We start from the raw sequence: 21,772 nt of genomic DNA, 5'->3' as shown, positions 1-21,772 counted from the left end.
ATTTTTTGTTGTTAAAAATATTCCTTTCTTCCTTTGAAGAAATTGGTGTCAGATCCCCAAACTTTCCTCTTTGTGCCTCGGTTCTATTCTGCTTTTCAAGCTAAAAGGAAGAAGGGCAGGAAGGTAATGTCAGAGAGCCGGATGGTGATGAGAAGCTTTCTCAGTGATTGGACACAGCTAATTTGTACATCATTGTTCTTGGGGCCACACAGTGAACAATGCAGTCTTTTCTGAGCATGCCCTGAAATCACCTCATCAGCAAGATGAGCAGTTTAACTAGAGCTAAAATTCTGTATCTGGTAGGTTTAGTTCAGTCTCACATCAAACCACTTTTCATTTCCTCAGAAATCCTAATGAGGCTCTTGGACATAAAAGCAATCCATCTTTTGCTTTCTGAAGGACTACAGCTCTCAGGGTCTCCTACCAATCAGGTTCTAAGAGGCAGGAAAAAAAATTTCCCCCTTTTTCCCTCCTACAAATAAGAACATCTGGGAATAGCAGTGGAGCGTCTGACAAGAGAAATGATCCCACAGAAGTATTGTTCTTTTAACCCATTTCCAGCCACTTTGCATCCTGTAAATAGTAGTTGTTTATCACCTTATTGACACGTGCAGACAAAGCATCATGACATTAATTAATATCACTGCAGGCAACCTCTAAGCTCTATGCCTTGCATTTGGTACTGGCTTGGGGTGAGGAAACAACATCTGCCAAGAAATATTTATTTATTCAATAGGTTTTCTAGAACCCATCACCGTAATCCCTTCCCACAAAATTGAAACCATCAAATAACATAAATCATTTGTAGGTGGTGACACTAACTTCAACAATCGCTTCTATTCCCGAAATAACAGTTTCCTTATTATTGAAATGGAAAGGCAAAACACAGACTCCCACTTCTCCCTACCCTTGACACCCACCTCCTGCCAGAAAGCACTCGAACCTCTGAATCCCACACCTCAAATATCATCCAATTGTGGTACAACCTAGCACACCCACCATTTATCACTGTCCCAAAAGGAAAAAGCATTTTTCAAAAAAATTAATTATATAAATAAATAAAGGAAATGCCATAAGCTGTCAGTTAAATGATTTATTTTTCTTCAATTTTGAGATATTTTCCCTCATTGCAATCGACTTTAATAATTTCCAGCTATGAATATTGCATGTCCTCCTCCAGTTAATTATTTATGTTGATGAAACATGGCGCTCACTGTGCCCTTCTAGGATTCCAAGTGGAACAGGGTTCCCAGTTTTTGGACAGAAAGGAATTAAAGCTTATAGAAGGTGTTTAGTTGGTAGAAAATGTTAACCAGTTTTCTTTTTTCTAACTAAATATTTCCTAAATGATTCATTTTTTTCTATACAAGCTAAAATTCAGTCCATTGATATTTTTCCTGTTCATTGAATATAACTTCATATGTTTTAAAAATCTTTTACAACCTATCACAATAAAGATTAGCAATAAAATTCCAAAAGTCTAGATCATACTATAGTTCCTCACCAAATTATAATGACTGACTCCGGACCACAAAAACTCAAGGTTTAGGAATCTTCTTGCTTTCAGTGTTACACTGTTTTCAATCAGTTTCTCTGATTGTCAGAGATACTTCTGCCCTACTAGAAATGGTCTTCCCCAAATCCTGAACCACAATTAGATGAAAGAAATCATGGTCCTGTTCTCATTGAATGGAGAAAATTTGAAGCAAGTGAGATTAGAAAAAGGATGCTGTCTTCATGATTTCCCTTTTTTGCCTATATTTATTAGCAAAACTACCCAGAATGATTTTGGGGGAGTGTGAGGTCTAGTTCTTTGATAGAAGATGTTACAGAGTGAAATGGATAAAAATGAGCTCCAGTAAAAAATAAAGGAAAGAGGGAATAAGCTAAAGGCATGGATATTTCAGCCATTTCCCAACCCTGTAAGACTTACCAACAAAGGAAGATAGCTTATATGATTCCTTTAAGAAAAAGAATAGAAAATTAGATACAAATTAAATTTTATTTAGGGTTAGCAAAAAAGCACAACAAAATATATTTATGAGCCTGTACAAAAAAACACTTTGTTCATTAATGACCTGATATACCTCTATATTTTTATTTTATACTTTTGATACATGCATTTTGATTATCACTTCATAAAAATAATTTTGTAGTAGATTTAATTTGCTTTTTCCTTTAATATGAGTAATAGATATTTAGTTTTTATTATTGATCATTTAGAAGTTTATTTCAGTTTCAGACTTGTTTTTTTGGTAACTCGATGTGAATTTTTAGTATTTTTATTGAAGAAGGTACAACTAATGAATATCATATTCATAGATACAAATGTGTATATAACAAAAATTTATGTACATAATTATACATGTATATTATACATATTTATATATGACCTGTACAATTTGAAAAGGTTTTTCACAAACTTCTGCTTCTGTTCATTTTAAACCTTCTATTTCTCTATCATCCAGAGATCTGGAGACATCTTCTGCAGGGTACAGTTGTATAAAAGATAAAGGTGTTACTGCAAGCTACTCTTAGAATAGTACAGCAGCATAGGCTAAATTACAAACAAAGAGAATGCAAACTGCCTAAGGAGATCCCACAAAAGCCAATCAAATTGTATCCTGAACTGTTTTTCTTGTTGCAGGGTAGAGGGTGCTTCAGAGAGAACCCAAGGTCTCTGTATGCTACACCTGCACTTCACCACTGAGCTACACCTCACTCTTTAACCCCACTTCCATTTAGCAAGACTTCATAAATACCCAAAGTTACTACCCTGACACTCCATGTGATTGCAAAGCTATAAAACTAGACTTCATTAGCTTTGTGGTAAATGATAATTGTCTGATTATTGCCTGGGAGGGAAGGGAAACCAATATTATTGTTACCAAAATGCCAATGTTTTACTATGAGAATGGTACATTTACGGGGGGATGCTACTATATTCTGTATTTGAAATCCATTTAATGCCACATGAATAATGGAAAACAAAGGATATTTTCTAAATATATTGGGTTAAACCATAATTAAGAAACAGATCACACACCCCCTATTTCAGTACTTTCAGGTAAACTGTATAATTTCTCTAATCCTCTTGGGCAGTTGGCCGAATTATCTCAAAGTTGTGATTAGGTTGATGAATCTGAGAAGAACAGAGGTTGAGAAGAAATTTTGGTTTGCATGCCATGAAAATACTGTTTGGTCTTCTACCCCCATTTCCTGTATGAAGGAGACTTTTCAGGAGGAACCCTCCCAAATTTTTAAAACTTAGTTCCTTTGTACTCTAGATGGAGCACTTTGCCTTTTGCTTCCACTTTTTGTTTCAAGTCTGAATTGTTGTCATGGAGGATTTGGAAAAAGCTTTGTTTAAGAAACTTATTGGGTGGTCTTCAAAAATAATGAAGAGATTTCAACTGTCAGAGACAAAATGGCTCCTTCTTCAAGCCACCATGTTCGCACATTTTAATAACCACATTCCCAAAGCACTTTTGGCTTCATGGGTTCTGATTCATAGTAAAAGGAGTGAATGTGTTGCTTAGTTCCTTTTTTTTATTTTAAGGGATCCAGGAACATTTCTGAAAAAGCATTAAAAAATGCAACAAACAAAAGGGGTTGAAGTTGGCAAGATTTATCATCATTAACCCACACAGTTGGTGTGTGTTTGTGCCCATGGCAATGTCCACATAAGCACTAAATTTAAAAAGTCAGGGCTGAATATTCCAGAAACAATGATTTTCAACTGATTAGCAGTGTTTTCATTCATTCTTTATTTTAAATTTTATGTAAGTACCCTATAAATTCACAACGATAAGATAAAATGATTTCTTCTAAGACATCAAATAAAAGGAAAATCAGAGTACATGTGTTTTAACATTTTGCATTTGCAAGCAAACTAACAGTATAAAAAACACACGGCTTTTGAAATTCAGAACTATAAAGACTCTATATAAACTAATGACCCATTTTACTAGACAAAAATAAAAGATCTAAAAAAAAAAAAAAAAAAAGAATTCCTATGGTCATACTATAAAGTAACCTGGGATTTATAGGAGTTAAAAAATAATTATTAATGCTTAGACTAACTTTTATAGCTTTTTATGTGTTTTGTGCAGAAAGAATGATTTATTTCTTAAATATAAAAGTGAAATGGAAACTTTTTCCCTGGTGCATTTCCTTTGTGATCCAGGGAACAGCCCAACCTCACATGCAGTAAATTACAGCGGTAAGTACTGGGATTTATTCAACTCTGCTATATAAAATATACCAACACCCTTTTCCAAACAAGACAGAGATGCAACAAAATAGCCATAATCAGTGTGTTCTGCTCCCTAAAGTAAAATAGCCATGAGATTGAAAAAGGAAGTTTCTGTCTCCAGCTTTGAAAGAAGCCAGCTTTGCCCTAATTGTTTTCTAAAAGGCTATGAAATACACTAGTTTCATCTAAGGTAATATTTTGGCTGAGGTCAACTGAAAACAATATCTTTTAAGTCAATCATTTGATACTAGAAAAATGCAATGCCTTCTCTGACCCTGAAGGCATCAAAACTCATGTTCTGTGCTCCTCCCTGCAGTCCAGCAGGCAGAGTCACACCATAGTACTTAGCACTCTGTACAATAACAGAGTACAGAGACATTCTCTGGTCCTTCCAGAGAATGGGAGCCCACCAAAGGCAGATTTGTGCTTTCTTTGTCTTTATTTCACGAGGGCAGGAACTATGGAAGGCACTTGTTAAATACTTATTAAATACTCGGATGTATAAAGGACAGATGGATAAATAAAATGCAGACATAGTCTAGAACCACATTATATTCATCATTTTACAAATGAAGGCACACATACATTTAAACAGTGATAAACATGCTTAAAAGATTGCATCTAAAACCAACCAGAAATTTTAGAAGTTTCTACAGGTAGGAAAGATCACTTTGAAGAAGACCATTATAAAAGAATAGTTCTAAATTCTACTACAAATTGCAATAAGTACTGACAACTGATAAGGGTCTCTCATTCATCAGTGTAATATTAATTGACTGGAATGAATTTATTTCTCACAACTCACACTAATCTATTACTGATGGGGAAAGTGAGGTGACAGAAACTTTCCTTATCTTCTGAAGGTTACAGGGTATCTTAGTCTGGCTTGTGCTACCATAACAAAATACTTGAGAATGGGAAATTTTAAAAGAACACAGACTTCTGGAGGGTGGGAAGCCCAAGATTGGGGAGCCCACTTGGTGAGGTAATTTGTACTGTCTCATCCATGATGAAAGACAGAGGAACAAGAGAGCATGAAAGAGTAAGTGAAGGGGGGACAAACCTATCCTTTAATCAGGAATCCACTCCCTTGATAACTAAGTCGCTCCTGTGACAATGATATCAACTCTGAGTGACCCAATCACCTATTAAATTCCCACCTATCAACATCGCTCTATGACAGATTAAGTTCCCAACACATGAATTTTGGAGGACATGCTCAAACCATAGCACAGACTAAGTGGAAGAGTTTAGGACTGGAATTTGAATGTTCTGAAGAGAGTTTCTGCATTTGATCACCAGTTTACATTTTTCTCTTTTGAGTAGAGAGTCTGAAAGGGAAACATTATCAATTTTGAAAATGTTTCTGAGTCTGAATTACTAACCGTGAAAAAAATTCTTTCAAGAAAAAGGGAAAAGGCACTGATTTCAACTATTTCCACTAATTGACAAATGGGATTATTGAAATGCCATCTGGCAATGCTTTATAGTGGCACAAGGAACAGATTTGTCCAATAGAATTTGCAGATTATAATCACTGTGCAAAGATAGAGAATATTTTAGATCAAACATGGCAAATTGGGTCCAACTTGGTTCCAACATAAGTAACTTCCTAGAGATGGATGTAGAAGGCTAATCAGGAGAAATGGCATGGTCACTTAGCAATGCCAGCTACGAATGCATAAAAACTTACCACTGGACATGCACCATTCGCATGCTCTCCTTCTCATAGTAGTATCATTGAAATGCATCTTTAGTACACTGGCTCTTAAATCAGGCTGCACATCAACATAAACTATGAAGCTTTTATAATATATGTGTAACAGGGAAAACAATGCTTGACTTTCCTAAGCTTAGAGTGCTGAGAGAAAAATCACATAACCATCTTATAATGCACTAGTGAAAATACAAAATATCTTCCCATGTCTTCATGAATTATGTAACCACATTGTCATAGTCTGTGCTGCTATAACAAAATACCTTAGACTGAGTAATTTATAAAGAACAGAAATTTATTTCTTACAGTTATGGAGGCTGGGAAGGCCAAGAATAAGGCACTGGCAAGTAAAATGTCTGATGAGATCTTGTTGCACTGGTGGTGTTTTTTCTTTTGATAGCATCCTCACAGGAAGAAAGACGGAAGAGCAAAATTAATCAAATGTTATATGAAACCTCTTAAAAGACACTAATCCCATTTTGAGGATAGAAGTCTCAAAACTTAATCACCTCCTGAAGTCTCCACTTCTTAATACTATGACATAGGCAATTAAGTTGCAATATAAGAATGTTTCAGGTGACTCAGACTGCAGCACACCTCAGGTTTAAAGATTTGAAAATATTTCTAATTGAAGCCACACATGTCTATGCAATGAAATATTGTACCTACGTCAAGTAGCAGTGCCTGATGTACTTTGATAAAAACATTGGGACTACACGTATGTTGTGCATGGGAATTTAATTCTTAACAAGAATTATTTTGAATATGTTACTAGAAAACTGAAAATAAGAGCAAGATTTATCAAAAAGAACAAAAAGGAAAAATGGTCCCATATAGTTGTTAAGACTAACCAGTGGTGACCACAAAAACATTTTTGAAATCCAGTTTCTTAGCTGCATCGGAAGGAATGAAACAATGCCCTTATTTAGTTTGAAAATTCTTTATTTTGCATTTACATCTCAAATGGTGTAAGTTCAATATTTAGTGAACACCATGAAAGAAAGCTCACTCAATGACTGCAGTAAATAATTTTAGTTACACAAGATATTTTTTATAATAGAGAAGAATACCAAAAAATCTTAGAAGTTACTTTCTTTTTTACCACTATACCAAAATAATCGACATCTGAAATATTAGCATGTGAAGGGTAATCTGTGAGACCTTTTGCCACCTCCTAAAATGAAGAAAGGTTGCATACATTTTGTCTTGCTGCTATGAATAATAAGAAGCCATGGGATCCCTTGTAGCAGTCCTGGCATAATTATGAAATAGCTGATTAAGTTCAAAGTTAGTATGGAAATCTGTTCCTTTAAAAGTCTTTCATAATCTATCTCTGGAGAGAGATAATTCTATCAAATTTGAATTAATCCATAGATAATGGTAAGAGTATTGCCCACCATTATGTGTCTATAATATGGGAAATGAATATTGTGTGGATTCTGTGATTTCACATAAAAATAATACAGGTTCAGATTACAGGAGGGATTAATTGTAAACAGTATAAGTTATGACACTCACCTCAAGAAAGGGATTAATCAATTTCAAACACATAACTTGACCTAACTGTAATAGCCTACCACAGATAATTCTTTGGAGACTGGTGTTCTAAATGCAAGTCACACAATGATCCCTTCATAGATCCAATAAAACATTTAAAAATTACTCTATCTGGAATCATTATAAAGTATAATCAGGTCTCCATATAATCATCACTACTGAAGCCTATAGTAGAATTAATTGTTCTTCATTTCAAGTCAAAAAGAGGCTCTTTATCAAAAACCCGAATTACAATATTCCAAAAAGTTCCCTTTCTGAAGAGTTGAGTACATTCTTAGTAGCTGGGATATAGGTACATATTCGTTTTTATCTTTTGCTTAGGTCTTGTTTCTATTCTTCCAATTTTGAATCTGTTCTACCTGCTTTTTCACTGTTGTGACTAAAAGGCCTGACAAGAACAATTTTGGAGGAGTAATAATTTATTTGGGGTTCACAGTTTCAGGGGTCTTTGTGTGCAGATGGATGACTCCATTGCTCTGGGACCGAGGTAAGGTGGAACAAAATGGTAGAGGAGTGTGGTAGAGGAAGACAGCTCAGGACATTGTACCTGGAAGCAGAGAGCCAGACTCCCCTCTCCAGGGACAAAAGATATATCCCAAAGGCATGCCCCAGTGACTCACCTCCTCCAGTCACATCCTATCTGCCTACAGTTAGCATGCTGTTAATCCCTACCAGAGGATTAAGGCACTGATTGGGTGAAGGCTCTCACAACCCAGTCCTTTCACATATAAGCTTTCTTGCATTGACTCACACATGAATTTTAGGGGACGCCTCATATCTAAAGCATAACAGAATCCGTATATGTACCATACACATGGTCAAAGCTTCACAGTCTATGTAGTTTTCTGCATATAGGGACACCGAACTTGTTCAAAAAGTGTATGGAAAAGTGATGCTAGGACAGCTTTAAGCTTTAGGAATAACTGAACTAACAGGGATTCTTCACTCTTTTTAAAATAAAATATACATAATAGAATTTACCAATGTAACAATTTTTAAATGTATAGTTCAGGAGCATAAATTACATTCACACGTGCTGCAACCAACTTCCAGAACTGTTTCCATCATATACAGCTCTCATTCAGCCCTTGCCACAGTCCACGGTGCTTACTGTCTATGGATTTCACTATAATAGGTACTTCATATAAGTGAACTAATACAATGTCATATTTGTGACTGGCTTATTTCACTTAGCACTATAGCATCAAGGTACCCCCATGTTGTAAGTTAGAAATTTTTCTTATTTTTTAAGGCTAATGTACCTACAATGTTTTGTTTATTCACACTTCAGTGGACACTTGAGTTGCCTCCTCTTTTTGGAATATATTGTGAATAATGTAGCAAGGAATAGGGATGTACAAATATTTCTCAGAGACCCTGTTTTCAATTTTAGGGGGTATACATACCCAGAAGTGGAATGTTGGATCATAATAGTAATTATATTTTCAATTATTTGGAGGACTACCTGGTTATTTTAGACAATGACTACCATTTTACACCAGGAACAAGACAGCACAAACTGGGCTGGGGTGGTGGCTCAGTGGTAGAACACTTTGCCCAGCACGTGCATGTGAGGTACTGGGTTTGCTCCTCAGCACCACATAAAAAGCAAATGAATAAATAAAACAAAGTTATTATATCCACTTAAAACTATTTTTTTTTAAAAAAAGAGTGCACCAACTTTCAATTTCTTGATATCCTCACTGACACTTTTTATTTTCTGTTTCTCATATGAATAAGATTTTAACTAACAACCATAAATCTAAAGTTTCAAAATTAGGAAATCCCTATTTACAATTGTTTTCTTATGTACCTTTTGGGACAAATTCTGAGTGTTTGCTTTTCTAGAGAAGAAGTGTGCTACCTTTGGATAATGCACATCACATCATTTGGTTATTGTGGGGAGTCAATAAATAATCCACATAAAGTACATAGACCTGCTCATTATAGACTCAATAAGTGTCTGCTATGATGATTTTATTATCATTTCAATACTGTAAAAATCAAACCATAAACAAGTATTATTAAATGCTCAACAATATCTTTAGCATGGTGCCAAACATTGTCAAATTTACAATAATAATCCCTGTCCTAACAATGTAGAAATATAGTTTAATTTAAAAGGAAAGAAAGAAAAACACCAGATATGTAAAGTATCATGCAAGATGGAATTAAAGTCCCTTTCTCTGAAACTCCCTTTATCACCTTGACTTTGTGTCATTCATTATTTTTTTAATTTTTAAAATGTATTTTAATTAGTTATATGTGAAACTAGAATATACTTTGATACATCATATATAATGGAGTATAATTTCTCATTCTTCTGGTTATACATGATGTAGAATCCCACCTGTCATACAGTTATATACGTACATAGGATAATAATGTCTTTTTCATTCTACTATCCTTCCTGTCCCCATACCCCCCTCCCTTCCCCTCACTCTCTTCTACCTAATCTAAAGTAACTCTATTCTTCCCTAGCCCCTGAACCCTCAGTGTGAATTAGAATCTGCATATCAGAGAAAACATTTGGCTTTTGGTTTTTGGGAGATTGTTTTATTTTGCTTAGCATGATATTCTCCAGCTCCAATTTTTAACCCACAAATGCCATCATCTCGTTCTTCTTTAAGGCTGAGTAATATTCCACCTTCCACTATATATATATATATAGATAGATAGATAGATAGATAGATAGATAGATGGATAGATAGATATAGATATAGATATAGATATATAGAGAGATAGATATAGATATATATAGAGAGAGAGAGCACATTTTTTATTCACTCATCTGTTGAAGGGTATGTATTTGTTCCATAGTTTAGCTATTGTGAGTTGAGCTGCTGTAAATTTTGAGGTGGCTGCATCATCTCTGTAATATGCTGATTTTAAGTCCTTTGGGCATAAACCAAGGAGTGGGATAGCTGGGCCAAATGGTAGTTCCATTCCAAGTTTTCTAAGGAATCTCCATACTGCTTTCTATAATGGTTGCACCAATTTGCAGTCCCACCAGAATGTATGAGTGTACTTTTTTCCCCACATCCTCACCAACATTTATTGTTGTTTGTATTCTTTATAATTGCCATTTTGACTGGGGCAAGATGAAATCTTAGAGTAGTTTTAATTTGCATTTCTCTAATTGCTAATTATGTTGAACATTTTTTCATTTATTTGTTAATCGATTGTATTTCTTCTTCTGTGAAGTGTTTGCTCAGTTCCTTAGCCCATTTATTAATTAGGTTATTTCATGTGTGTGTGTGTGTGTGTGTGTACTAAGTTTTTTGAGCTCTTTATGTATCCTGGAGATTAATGCTCTATTTGAGCTGCATGTGGTAAATGGGAGAAAATCTTTATACATAAGACTGTGTTATTCTTGATCTCTTCCTACTTATTTCTCATTTCTTCTTTCTGCACAGGTGCATGGTTTTGCTCTCAGTCTTACAGTCTTCTCTTTTTATGTGTTGTCTCCCTCGGTGATTTCACCTAGCCTCATTTTGCAATCACGAGGCTGATAAGATCCTGGGTGTGAGCTGGAGAAATAGCTCGTTTTAGAGAGCGCTCACCTAGCATGCGCAAGGGCCGCCTTTCGAATCCCTGGCACCTCAGATGAGGAGAAAAAAATAAAATAAAATAAAAGATCCTGGGTGTTTCTTTCTCAATATTGCTCACTCAACCATGGTCTTAAACTTGCAATCCTCTTCTCTCAGCCTCCCTATCCACTGGAATTACAGGCCTGCACTCTGTGCCCAGGAAAACATAGATTTTTTAAAAAGAAAATTAACTTTGTGGTCACCACAGAATGTAGCAGAGTCTACACTTAATCAGCCTGAAGGCTATTTCACTATCATGAGCATAAAATCCAAGCTAAAATCACCTCAGCAGTATAGACAATATGCTATAGTTTGGATCTTGAATGTTCTCCAAAGGCCCATGTCTTGAAGAGTTGGTTCTCAACCCAATTGCACTATTTTGGGAGGTAGGAATCATGATGTGAGGACTATTGGGAGGAGGTTAGGTCATTGAAGACATGTTCTAGAAGGGGATACTGGGACGGTCCTTTTCCTTTCTTTTTTGTTTTCCAGAGCCATGAGTTGAGGTCTTCTCTGCCACATTCCCTCCATAATAGCCAAAAAGCAATGGGGCAAACTCAGCATGCACTAACACCTCAAAACTGTGAGCCAAATAAACCATTCCTCTTTTTAAGTTGATTATCTTAGGTATTTTGTTATAATAATGGGAAGGTGACCCAACACAATATGTATGTGATTTAAAGTACTAAAAGTACATTGACTTTTTACTGCATATTTATTTATAAGTCACATAGTACGTTTATTAAACTTGCACTTCTCATTATAAAAATCTAACTCTATGGTGGGTATCTTTGATTCTTCATCCTGCTACAACAAACTACCATAGACTGGGTGGCTTAAACAACAGAAATTAATTTGCTCACAGTTCTACAAACATGGAGATCCAAGATCATCATCCTACGGGGTTTGATTCCTAGTGAAGGCTCTCCTCCTGGTCTGTAGACAGCCACTTTCTTATACATGCTAGCACAGGAAAGAGAGAGAATTATCTCTGTGACTCTTCCCGTAAGAGTACTGATTTCATCCTCAAATCTCCAGTCTCATGACCTCATCTAATCACTCCCAAAGACCCGGACCAAATATCACATTAGCAGTTAGGGAGTTAGGGCTTCCACATATGAATTTGTGGGAATGTGGATAAGTGAGGAGATATTTGTTTTCTCTTTCAAACATAATTTAGCAGAAAATTGAGAAATACACACACACACACACACACACACACACACACACACATATATGTATATATTTATGGTGTCTTTGTTCAGTGTGTGTGTGTGTAAGGTGTCTTTGCTCACTTTATATATATGCATATATATATATCATATATATGATATATGTATGTATATATAACACAAATACATTTACATACTCATAAATATATATGATAAAATGTCTATTTCCTATTTATAAGTATGCACATAGATTTGGCATGTAGAGATATATGTCTGTACTTCTCCATTTATAGGATGGACAGAAATGAAACACCTAGTGATTACATCTGCTGTAACTCATAAATACACATTGGTCTTTACCGATGACCCTGTAAACTGTAGGAGGGAATCAATTCCCATGTGAACATCAAGACTTCCTTTCTGATGGAATTGGAGGTCCATAATGTTCTAAGCCATACATGAAATTATCACTCTATCAATCAATATTTTTTTCTACTGTATCTTTAAACTTCCTATTAACATGTGAATACCCAGGGGAAGGAACAGGGTTATTGTCAAGCTAAAACTACTTTAGTTAAATGGCCCTTCATTTGTAGAGGTTACTAAGAGGGGTCTAAGAAATATCTTAAATTGTCTTCTGTTTTGTGAAACTTACATAAATGAGATTTTTTAAAATAATATTTTACTTAAATATATAGTATATAAGCTTCAAGCTTCACAATTCCTTCAGAAGCCTATACTTAGATGTCAAATAACTGTGGAAGATTGGATCAGATTAAATGGTCATCGGAAGATGCTGAGATGGCAGACTAGCTCCTAAGGCTAGCAGGACCCAACCCAGAAGGGATCGCTACCACCAACACCCATAAAGTTCCTATCTACCTCATCAGACCCAAGCACTGTGGATTATCTGCTCTGCCATTTCATCTGATCCTTTTAGATGTCTTCTCTCACTGTCTGTTTCTTGGATCTGGTTTCCTGATCAGCGCTCTGACTCTAGATCCTAGTCCTTGATTTCCTCATTTGTCAAATGAGGATAGAAATCATACCTGTTTCACAGGGCTATGAGAAAATCTCATCATTAAGGTGAAAATAAAAGCAGTTTTGGACCAAAAAAAGAAAAATTATGTAACCAAGATAGCCAGTTTGAATATTCATTTATCCCATAAACAATAAATAGCAAGAAAATACCTGAATAATCAAAAACATACTAAATATTAAACAAAACAGAATGAGTAAGACAATAAAACTTTAAAAGAGAGAAAAATAGGGGTTGGTAGGGGAGTTCCATGATAGAAAACTTGCCTAGTATGCGTGAAGGCCCTGGGTTCAATCCGCAATTTTGCAAAAATAATTTAAAAGCATGTGGGAGAGAAAACAGACAGATTCAGGGTAAATCTACAGAAAGAAAAATGTGGTGAGGGGCATCCACGATGGAGCACAGACATGTCTGCTTTCATCTTGGCTTTGCCTGTTAAGAGGTAGGTAACCTTGAACTGCATTCTTAATCTCTGTCAGCTAAAAGCTGCCCTGGCTCAGCAAATTCCCACCTACACAGAAAATGCAGTTAGATTCCTCAACCTGTCCTCTATCTTAGAACATTTGGGTTGTTTATGATGTTTTTGACAAATAAAGCTTTTAAATTTTTAATTAGTCAGATCACTAAATCTTTTTTATGTGTTTGCCTTGTGGCATTACTTTCCATCTCTCTCCTTGGGATCTTCCCCTTCTGGCTCTCTTCCTGAGTTATTTTCTTTTGTCTGGGATCAGACATCTTTATTTGTCCATTCCCTTTTCTCAAGAGGAACTTACTACACCTTTTCTGCTAGCAGACATATAAGTTTGCATTTTGTCAAATTAGAAGACATACATTTTTACAGTGATACTTTACAGAGAGAAGATTGTGTTTAAATAAAAACAAGGACAAATACCTCCTGTTTACAAAAGTGTTTATCAATCTCAAAATTCTCTCTCTCCCCCTCTCTCTCTCTTTCTTTGTTTCATGCACACACATGCACCTACGTGTATCCTTAACTTCCTGGCCTTATTCTCTCATCTATTTATATTACAATAATATAGAGTACGAATTTTGTGAAATAGCTCAAATTGTTCACAGAATAAGACAAAATATAATAATTTCAGAATACTTTGTCTAGAGAGAAACAACAAGCACCTTTAGCTATACTTTCAAGGGAACAAACTTGAAAGTGTCCATTACCACATAACTTTTTATCAAGAGATACTGGGGTGCTTGTCAGGAAAGAACGCCATCCAAACCATGACGAGGGTGATGCTGTACTGATCCTTTACACCTCCCACCCAGGCGTTATCTTCTAGCCCTCAGAAAATAGGAACAGATCAACATCAAGTCACTCGGGTTGAAGTTCTTTGGGGGACCGACTTACATAATGGTCTTTTTAACATTCATCTTCTTCCTCTCATGCAAAGCTGTCATTGATTCTCAGTTCTCTACTTCTGATTTCTTATGGTTGACTTTGTTAGTTGCTTTAGAAATAGCAATGGTCATTGGTGTCACCCTTAGCCACTCTGGGTCCTTGGAATAAGAGAAATTAATGGAGTGGAAGACCTGGACTATCACGGACTCCATTAGGAGAGCCATCCTGAGGTATAAGGAAATGGAGAGGAAAGCTGGAAACCTGTGCTGTCGGTCTGAGTGCATTCTGTTGTCTGAGGGTCTCCTGGAGTAGCCCTGGGCCTTGAATTCCAGAAGACATATGTCACTGCGTTTCTCAGTGTATTCACAGGGTTATTTGGAGCTTTACCCTGCAGAGACCTGCTCAGGCTTCTCAGATTCATTGTGGCAACCAGTGTGTCTCCTATTCTGACTTCCTCTGTCACCTCTCCACTGCAATTGTCCAGGCCAAGTTCAGTGTTAACTGCATAGTTACCAAGCTTTTCATTTTCCAACCTTATTGGCCCTGATTTCTGTAACACTTGCCACATCTCATTGCAATGATCTTTTTCTCCACTCTCCTTCCAGTTTGATCTTCCTTTTGTCTCTTGTGTCCTTTCACTTTTAGTAATGTTAGAAAACTCCTTCTCTACATAGTGCTTATATGTCACCCTGGTCTAGCTCTTTGTTTACATCTTTCCTCCCTTGGCACCCAGTGCTTGGGCAATTTCACCTACATACTCTCTGAAACCTCACGTATACACTCTCTGGGCTGGACATGTGCTCAAATTTGGTCCACGTGAATTTTCCAGATGGTAAAGTGGTGTTTGCCATTTTCCAGGATGAACTTGTACATGGATATCTGTGGTTCCTCGATATCCCCACATCATCCCTCTTGAATATACGTCCACTTCGACTGCAAACTAAATCAACACGTATAAGGCATGCCTCTGAGTTAGCTTCTACCCATCTGGCCCTCAGCTCTCAGCTCCATTATCACTTCCTTTATAAAGCCTTTCCTGGTCGCACGACTAACTCAAATTCCATACATTCTAATTTCAAAAAAGAAAAACCGTAGCATTGCATTACTTCAATAGCAATTTACATTAAATTGGGTGATTATTTAATTAACAAAAATCTCCAAAGAGTTATAAAATTGAGAACAAAAATCATGTCCACTTTCAATAAATATTATAGTCCCACCACATCACAGCACTTGCCGTATCACAGCTGCTAATATTTAATGAATAAATGACTCAACTCAGGAATCCAAGAGTATGCCTAGACTCATTCATTACATTCTCTCCCTAGTATGATGTTAGTTCCCAGGTCCCACTGATTCAAGTCCCTATTTATCACCCCAAATCTCTCTTCTCTTTCTTCTGCCCTATTCAAATATTTTTACTTGATGTTCGAATTGCTTTCCTTCAATTTCACATTATAAATTGTTTTGTATTTAATTTCCTGGATTCTTCATCCAGATTCTGTGTGTATCCTGGCTCAGCCACTTTCACATTATAAGACCTTGGGAAAGTCAGTTTATTTCTCAGAGTCCCTATTTCCCCTATCTATGAAACAGAACCAGTAATAAAATTTACCTGGAAATGTTTGGAGAGGATTAAATAAAATCGGATCCATAAGTATATGAGAGTGCCTTGCCTTATAAACAATAAATGCCACCTCTTGTTTACTATTTCTCCTCCTCCTGTTAACATCTTCAGGATAATAAACTGTAAGGTCCAAGAACCTCTAAGATGCAAATCCCAGAACATGCCAATACACGGCAACCCTTCAAGGCTTCTGGTTGACTGACAATGAGTTCTTCCATCAAGGGTCATGCGGAATTTGTCCTTTGCCAACTGGTTTACACTGCTCTTGTTGGACTCTTCAGGCCCATACAACTGCTTTTCAGTCAGCTCCTGAATCATGAAATTTAAATTTCAGCAACATAGAACTAACCTGGGGTTTGTTCACATAGTCCATACTTTTAACATTTCGATTTTTTTCCCTCAAATTATTACCTCTATCAGAAATTCTTCTCTCATTTTTGTCATTCTAGTAATGTGCTACTTAAGTTTTAAAAATGATCTCGGGCATCACCTCCTCCACAAAGCCTGCCTCTACCCCTAGTGATTATTTGATATCCTTCCTCTCTGCCCAAATAGCATCAAGGTTGTTTTTCCCTCCCGACACCAAGGACAATTGTTTCAGGGTGCCTGGTTTAGAAGGTAGAGACTCTCTGTACATGGGTGTGGAAAGGGTTCCTGTGGGAGGGATGGGCTGGCTGCAAAATCAAAGCTATGAAATTTATTTTTCAGAAATAATGACAGAAGACAGAATTATCTTTAAAGCAGAGGCATGACTGATTGAGCTATCCATAAGGTCTGGCTCTAACAAAGGAGGGCGCCTGCACTTGCTTTATTTATATCGGCGCAGATCAAAAGGGACCAGTAGGAGCTTCTTCTGCAAGAAACAATGGGGGTGGAAGTAAGCAAGCCATTTGGCTCTGGCAGGTTTCTCCCACATCCAATGATTGTACTTGAATTTTTGTGATGAGCTAATAGGATAACCTCTTGACTCAGGACCTACTAAGGTCTTCAACAGAGACAACTCCTTATCTGTCTCTGAGAACGATAGTACAGCCTTCAGCTTCCATTTTTCCTTATGGGTATCCCGAAACAAGTTTGCAATCTTAGGTAAGACACTACGTTATAGGGAACAATGTTATCTCTCAAGATGATCTCCAGGGGAGTACTTAGCGTTAGAGATGGAGAAGAGGAGAAGCAAGGTCACTTCACAATGCTGATGTCTCATATCAGATTTCCTCATAAATATTTATTTCATTTCACAGTATTTTTTTTCCTTACACATCATATTCAATTCTCAAAAAATTTCCTCCAATTAAAATCATATAGTGGGGTATGTTATTGCTCAAACATTTAAGTAATAATAGTGTTTATATTTATATTTGTAATATTTCATAACATTTAATGACATTTTAAGCACCTGAACTATTTCAACTTCTCTGTAGGATCAACAGATTCAATCATATAAATGACACAAAAGCCGAATTAAGACAACTTTAATTCTACTTTAAAACTTCAGTAAGTTCTTTATAAGCATTTTGTTAAGAGTTAGAATAAACTGAGGAATATAGTACCCGATTGTGACATTGCAGTGCTACTGAAAAAAAAAAAAAAGAAAAAGAAAAAGGAAAAAAAAATGGAATAAAAAACACTGCTTTTTCAACAATAACAACGTAAACCAGAGTTGAAAGTTGAGGGAATATTAAACTTATCATAAGAAAATTTAAAAATGGATGGAAGAATAAGTAATTGATGTCAAAGAATCTTTCTTCTGATTCCAAAAAATCATGATGAATTTTCCCCTTGGATCCTGTAGGGGGAATGTTTTTCTTGCTTTTTGGAACAGGTCAATCACATGCTAAATGTGAGTGAGAGATATTAAATTCTATGGTATGTGTATTTTGCTATTCTTAATTTGGAGCTCTGTATGTTGCTGATGTTTATGCATTTACATGGAGGCCAGCAAAAAAATCATTGAATAGAAAGCAGTATTCTGATTCTACCAGGCATAAAAGACAACTTTTCCATTTTGTCACATTGACAATAGCTGACATAACAAAACAAAGCCCTCTCCCTCTCTGGATGAGAGCTTGCCTGGGTGAAAACAAAGCAATAACAAGGAAATAAGCAGCCCCTTGAGTGTGAACTTAGAAACCTAACCTATAAAGCGATAACACTCAGAATTATTTATGTCCCTGACCTTCATCAATTTTGCCTGCTCTCCTCTTTCCTGCTTGCTTTTTAACAATGCTCTGCAGACGGAAGCAGTACATTAATGATTTCATTTGTCAGCATCTATTGTTGCTAATCCTTTTGATCCATTTTCTTCTTTTCTGAGTTCTCAGTGCATTATTTTCCTCTTTTTTATATTTTACCTTGCATAGGTATGATCCTTTCGATGTTTCTACCAAATGTTGCTTTTTATTTTAATTTTATTCAATTGATTTATTTTCCCATAAAATCCGGACCTCTTTCATTGAAAACATCTTACATACAGCTTGTGTGGCATTCACTTGCACACAACCCCAAAACAGGAACCCCATTAAAGGAATACATAATAAATATGTGTCCATGGAAAGAGCCAGACACGGATTCAAATCCTCTCTGCATTCCTCATTAGTAGGAGGGCAGTAGGACTGAGCTACACTCAGCTTTAATTGCCTTATCTTAAGAGTATACATATAACACCTACATTGTAGTATTATTTTAGGAATTGAAATGTCAGAATATCAACTGCCTAGCACACAAAAAGTGGCAGCTACTACTATTATTGTCCTTAGATGTACTATTTCATGTTGTGATGAAAGATTCTATGTGGATCTAAATATTAAAGGTAAAACTTGAAAGATTCCATAGGAAAACAAGGAGAATATTTTTTCTTGACCTGGGGAAATAGAAGACAAAAGAAGCACTCAATTAAAGGAATAGATGATGTATTAGACTTTATTAACATTAAAAACTTTTCAGAAAGTTTTCACTAAAAACTTAAGAAGCCTTGAAAACGTCTCAGATTCATAACATAAACATAACATGCATCAGAAAAAAATTTGGATTTTTGTGCTGAGGATTGAAAACAGGCAAGGGTGCTTAATTACCCAGGGTCTTGCAAAGTTGCTGAGGCTGGCCTTGAACTTGGGATCCTTCTGCCTCAGCCTCCTCAGCAGCTAGAATTACAGTTGTGGGCCACCATGCCCAGCTGGATTAGAAACATTTAACACTGTTTAAGAAGAAGACAAACAAGGTAATATAAAAATCGGTGAACTGCTTCACAAAGTACCCAAATGGCCAACATGTGAAAAAGTAGTCAACCTCGTTAGTCATTCGGAAATTGAAAATTAAAGCCACAATTAGATACCACTGCCCACCAACTAGGTTGACTCAAATTAGAACATTGAGAGAAACAAATCTGGGTATGATCAACAACTGGAATCATCACACTGCTGATAGGAGTGTAAGTTAGACTAATTATTTTGGAAAGCTGGAAAGATGTCTTATATTGGCCACCAACATCCCCCATGATCAGGGAATCTCATTCCTATGTGGGAACGACAAGATGTGTACAGGGATGTTCCAACTTGTATTATTTACAATAGCCCAATAACAGCAAATCCCACGTGTTCAGCAGTATTTTCATTTGTCATAATAAAGTGTGGAAATAAATTAATTACTGCTATACAGCACAACCTGAACACGAGTATAGGGATCACATATTCCACGCCGAGCAATGAAGCCAGATGCAAAAGAATACAAACAGCATTGTTCCTTCTACAAAGAGTTAAAAACATAAGCAAAACTAAGCTATGGAATTTAAAGCCATGAGGGTGGTTCTCCAGGTAGAGAGGGAACAGTGACTTGAGGGCTGTGGAGGTGATGGGTTGGGGTAGTGAGAATGTTCTATTGCTGGATCCTATCATGGCCACCCAGGTCTATTTGAGATATCTGCATTTTTCTATCTTTGCTATATTTTAATAAACAAGTTTATTACAAAATAAAAGTCAGGAAAAAATCTTTGTATAGTTTTGTTTATTCTCAGCAAAGGAAACAATCAACAATGTGAAGAGAGAGCCTACAGAGGGGAGAAAATCTTTACTACACACACTTCAGATAGAGCACTTATCTCCAGAATCTATGAAGAACTCACAAAACTTAACACCAAAAATACAAATAATCCAATCAGTAAATGAGCTAAGGAACTGAGCAGACACTTCAAAGAATAAGATATATAGGTGATCAACAAATATATGAAAAAATGTTCAACATCTTTAGCAATTAGAGAAATGCAAATTAAAACTACCCTAAGATTTCATCTTACTCCAATTAGAATGGCTATTATCAAGAATATGAACAACAATAGGTGTTGGTGAGGATGTAGAGAAAAAGGTTCACTCTTACATTGCTGGTGGAACTACAGATTGGTGCAACCACTCTGGAAAGCAGTATGGAGATTCCTTGAAAAGCTTGGAATAGAACCACCATTTGACCCATCTATCCCACTCCTTGATCTATACCCCAAAGACTTAAAATCAGTATACTACAGTGACACAGCCACATCCTTGTGTATAGCAGCTCAATTCACAATAGCTAGATTGTGGAACCAACCTAGATGCCCTTCAACAGATGAAAGGATAAAGAAATTGTGGTATACATACACAGTGGACTACTAATTAGTCATAAAGAAGAATAAAATTATGGCATTTGCAGGTAAGTGGATGGAGTTGGAGAATATCATGCTAAGTGAGATAAGCCATTCCCCAAAAAACCAAAGGTCAAATGTTTTCTCTGATAAGTGGAGGCTGACACATAATGCAGGCAGGGGGGAAGAAGGGGAAGGGAAAAATGGAGGAACTTTGGATTCAGTAGAGGGAAATGAAGAGAGGGGAGGGGGCAGGGGGAAGGAAAGATGGTGGAATGAGACAAACATCATTACCCTATGTACACGTATGATTGCGTGCATGGTTTGACTCTACATTGTGTACAACCAGAGAAATGAAAAATTGTACTCCATTTGTGTATAGTAGATCAAAATGCATTCTGCTGTCATGTACAACTAAATAGAGCAAAGAAACAAAAAAGGGAGTTGACTCATTAAAATTTCCAAAGATATACTGCATTTCAAGAGGCATGAGAATAAATTCAATTTTGGAACTAAAAATGGAAATTAACTTCATTCTATTTTTATTAAATAAATATTTCATTTGTTGGGTTCATCAAGCTCCTCAAATCTCCAAAGAGAAGAACAGACATCCAGATGAGTGAGCCCCAGACTGGACAAGACATGAATAGTTATCAACAAGTCACCTCTATAAGCTCTTTATAAGCACTACAACATAAACAGTTTGATACATTTACCAGACTTGACTCAGTAGTATTAGATCTTCAGTTGATGTAGAAATCTTATTTTCACATCGGTCTTTTAGATGAGTTCCATATTGGTTTCACTGATGTGTTTTACAGTTATACGTTCTGTCTTAATTTAGGGATA

General features: G+C 36.2%; 1 protein-coding gene across 1 annotated transcript in view; it reads right to left on the bottom strand.

Moving 5' to 3' along the window:
- The window catches only part of LOC306642636 (eukaryotic translation initiation factor 3 subunit H-like), a gene marked incomplete at its 5' end in the record, with an annotated part of 46,820 nt that extends 30,062 nt beyond the window's left edge, over positions 1-16,758 (bottom strand). Inside the window, 2 exons of the mRNA XM_079108393.1 lie at positions 16,396-16,623; positions 16,726-16,758. Of these exons, the coding sequence (XP_078964519.1) occupies positions 16,396-16,623; positions 16,726-16,758 (261 nt within the window). The remainder of the gene's footprint in view (positions 1-16,395; positions 16,624-16,725) is intronic.
- Between the last annotated feature and the right edge of the window lie 5,014 nt (positions 16,759-21,772).

This window comes from Sciurus vulgaris (assembly GCF_902686455.1).
Source record: "Sciurus vulgaris genome assembly, chromosome: 13".
NCBI classification, from domain to species: domain Eukaryota; kingdom Metazoa; phylum Chordata; class Mammalia; order Rodentia; family Sciuridae; genus Sciurus; species Sciurus vulgaris.
The sequence above is the reverse complement of the archived record's forward strand: the minus strand, read 5'-3'. Positions and strand labels throughout refer to the sequence as shown.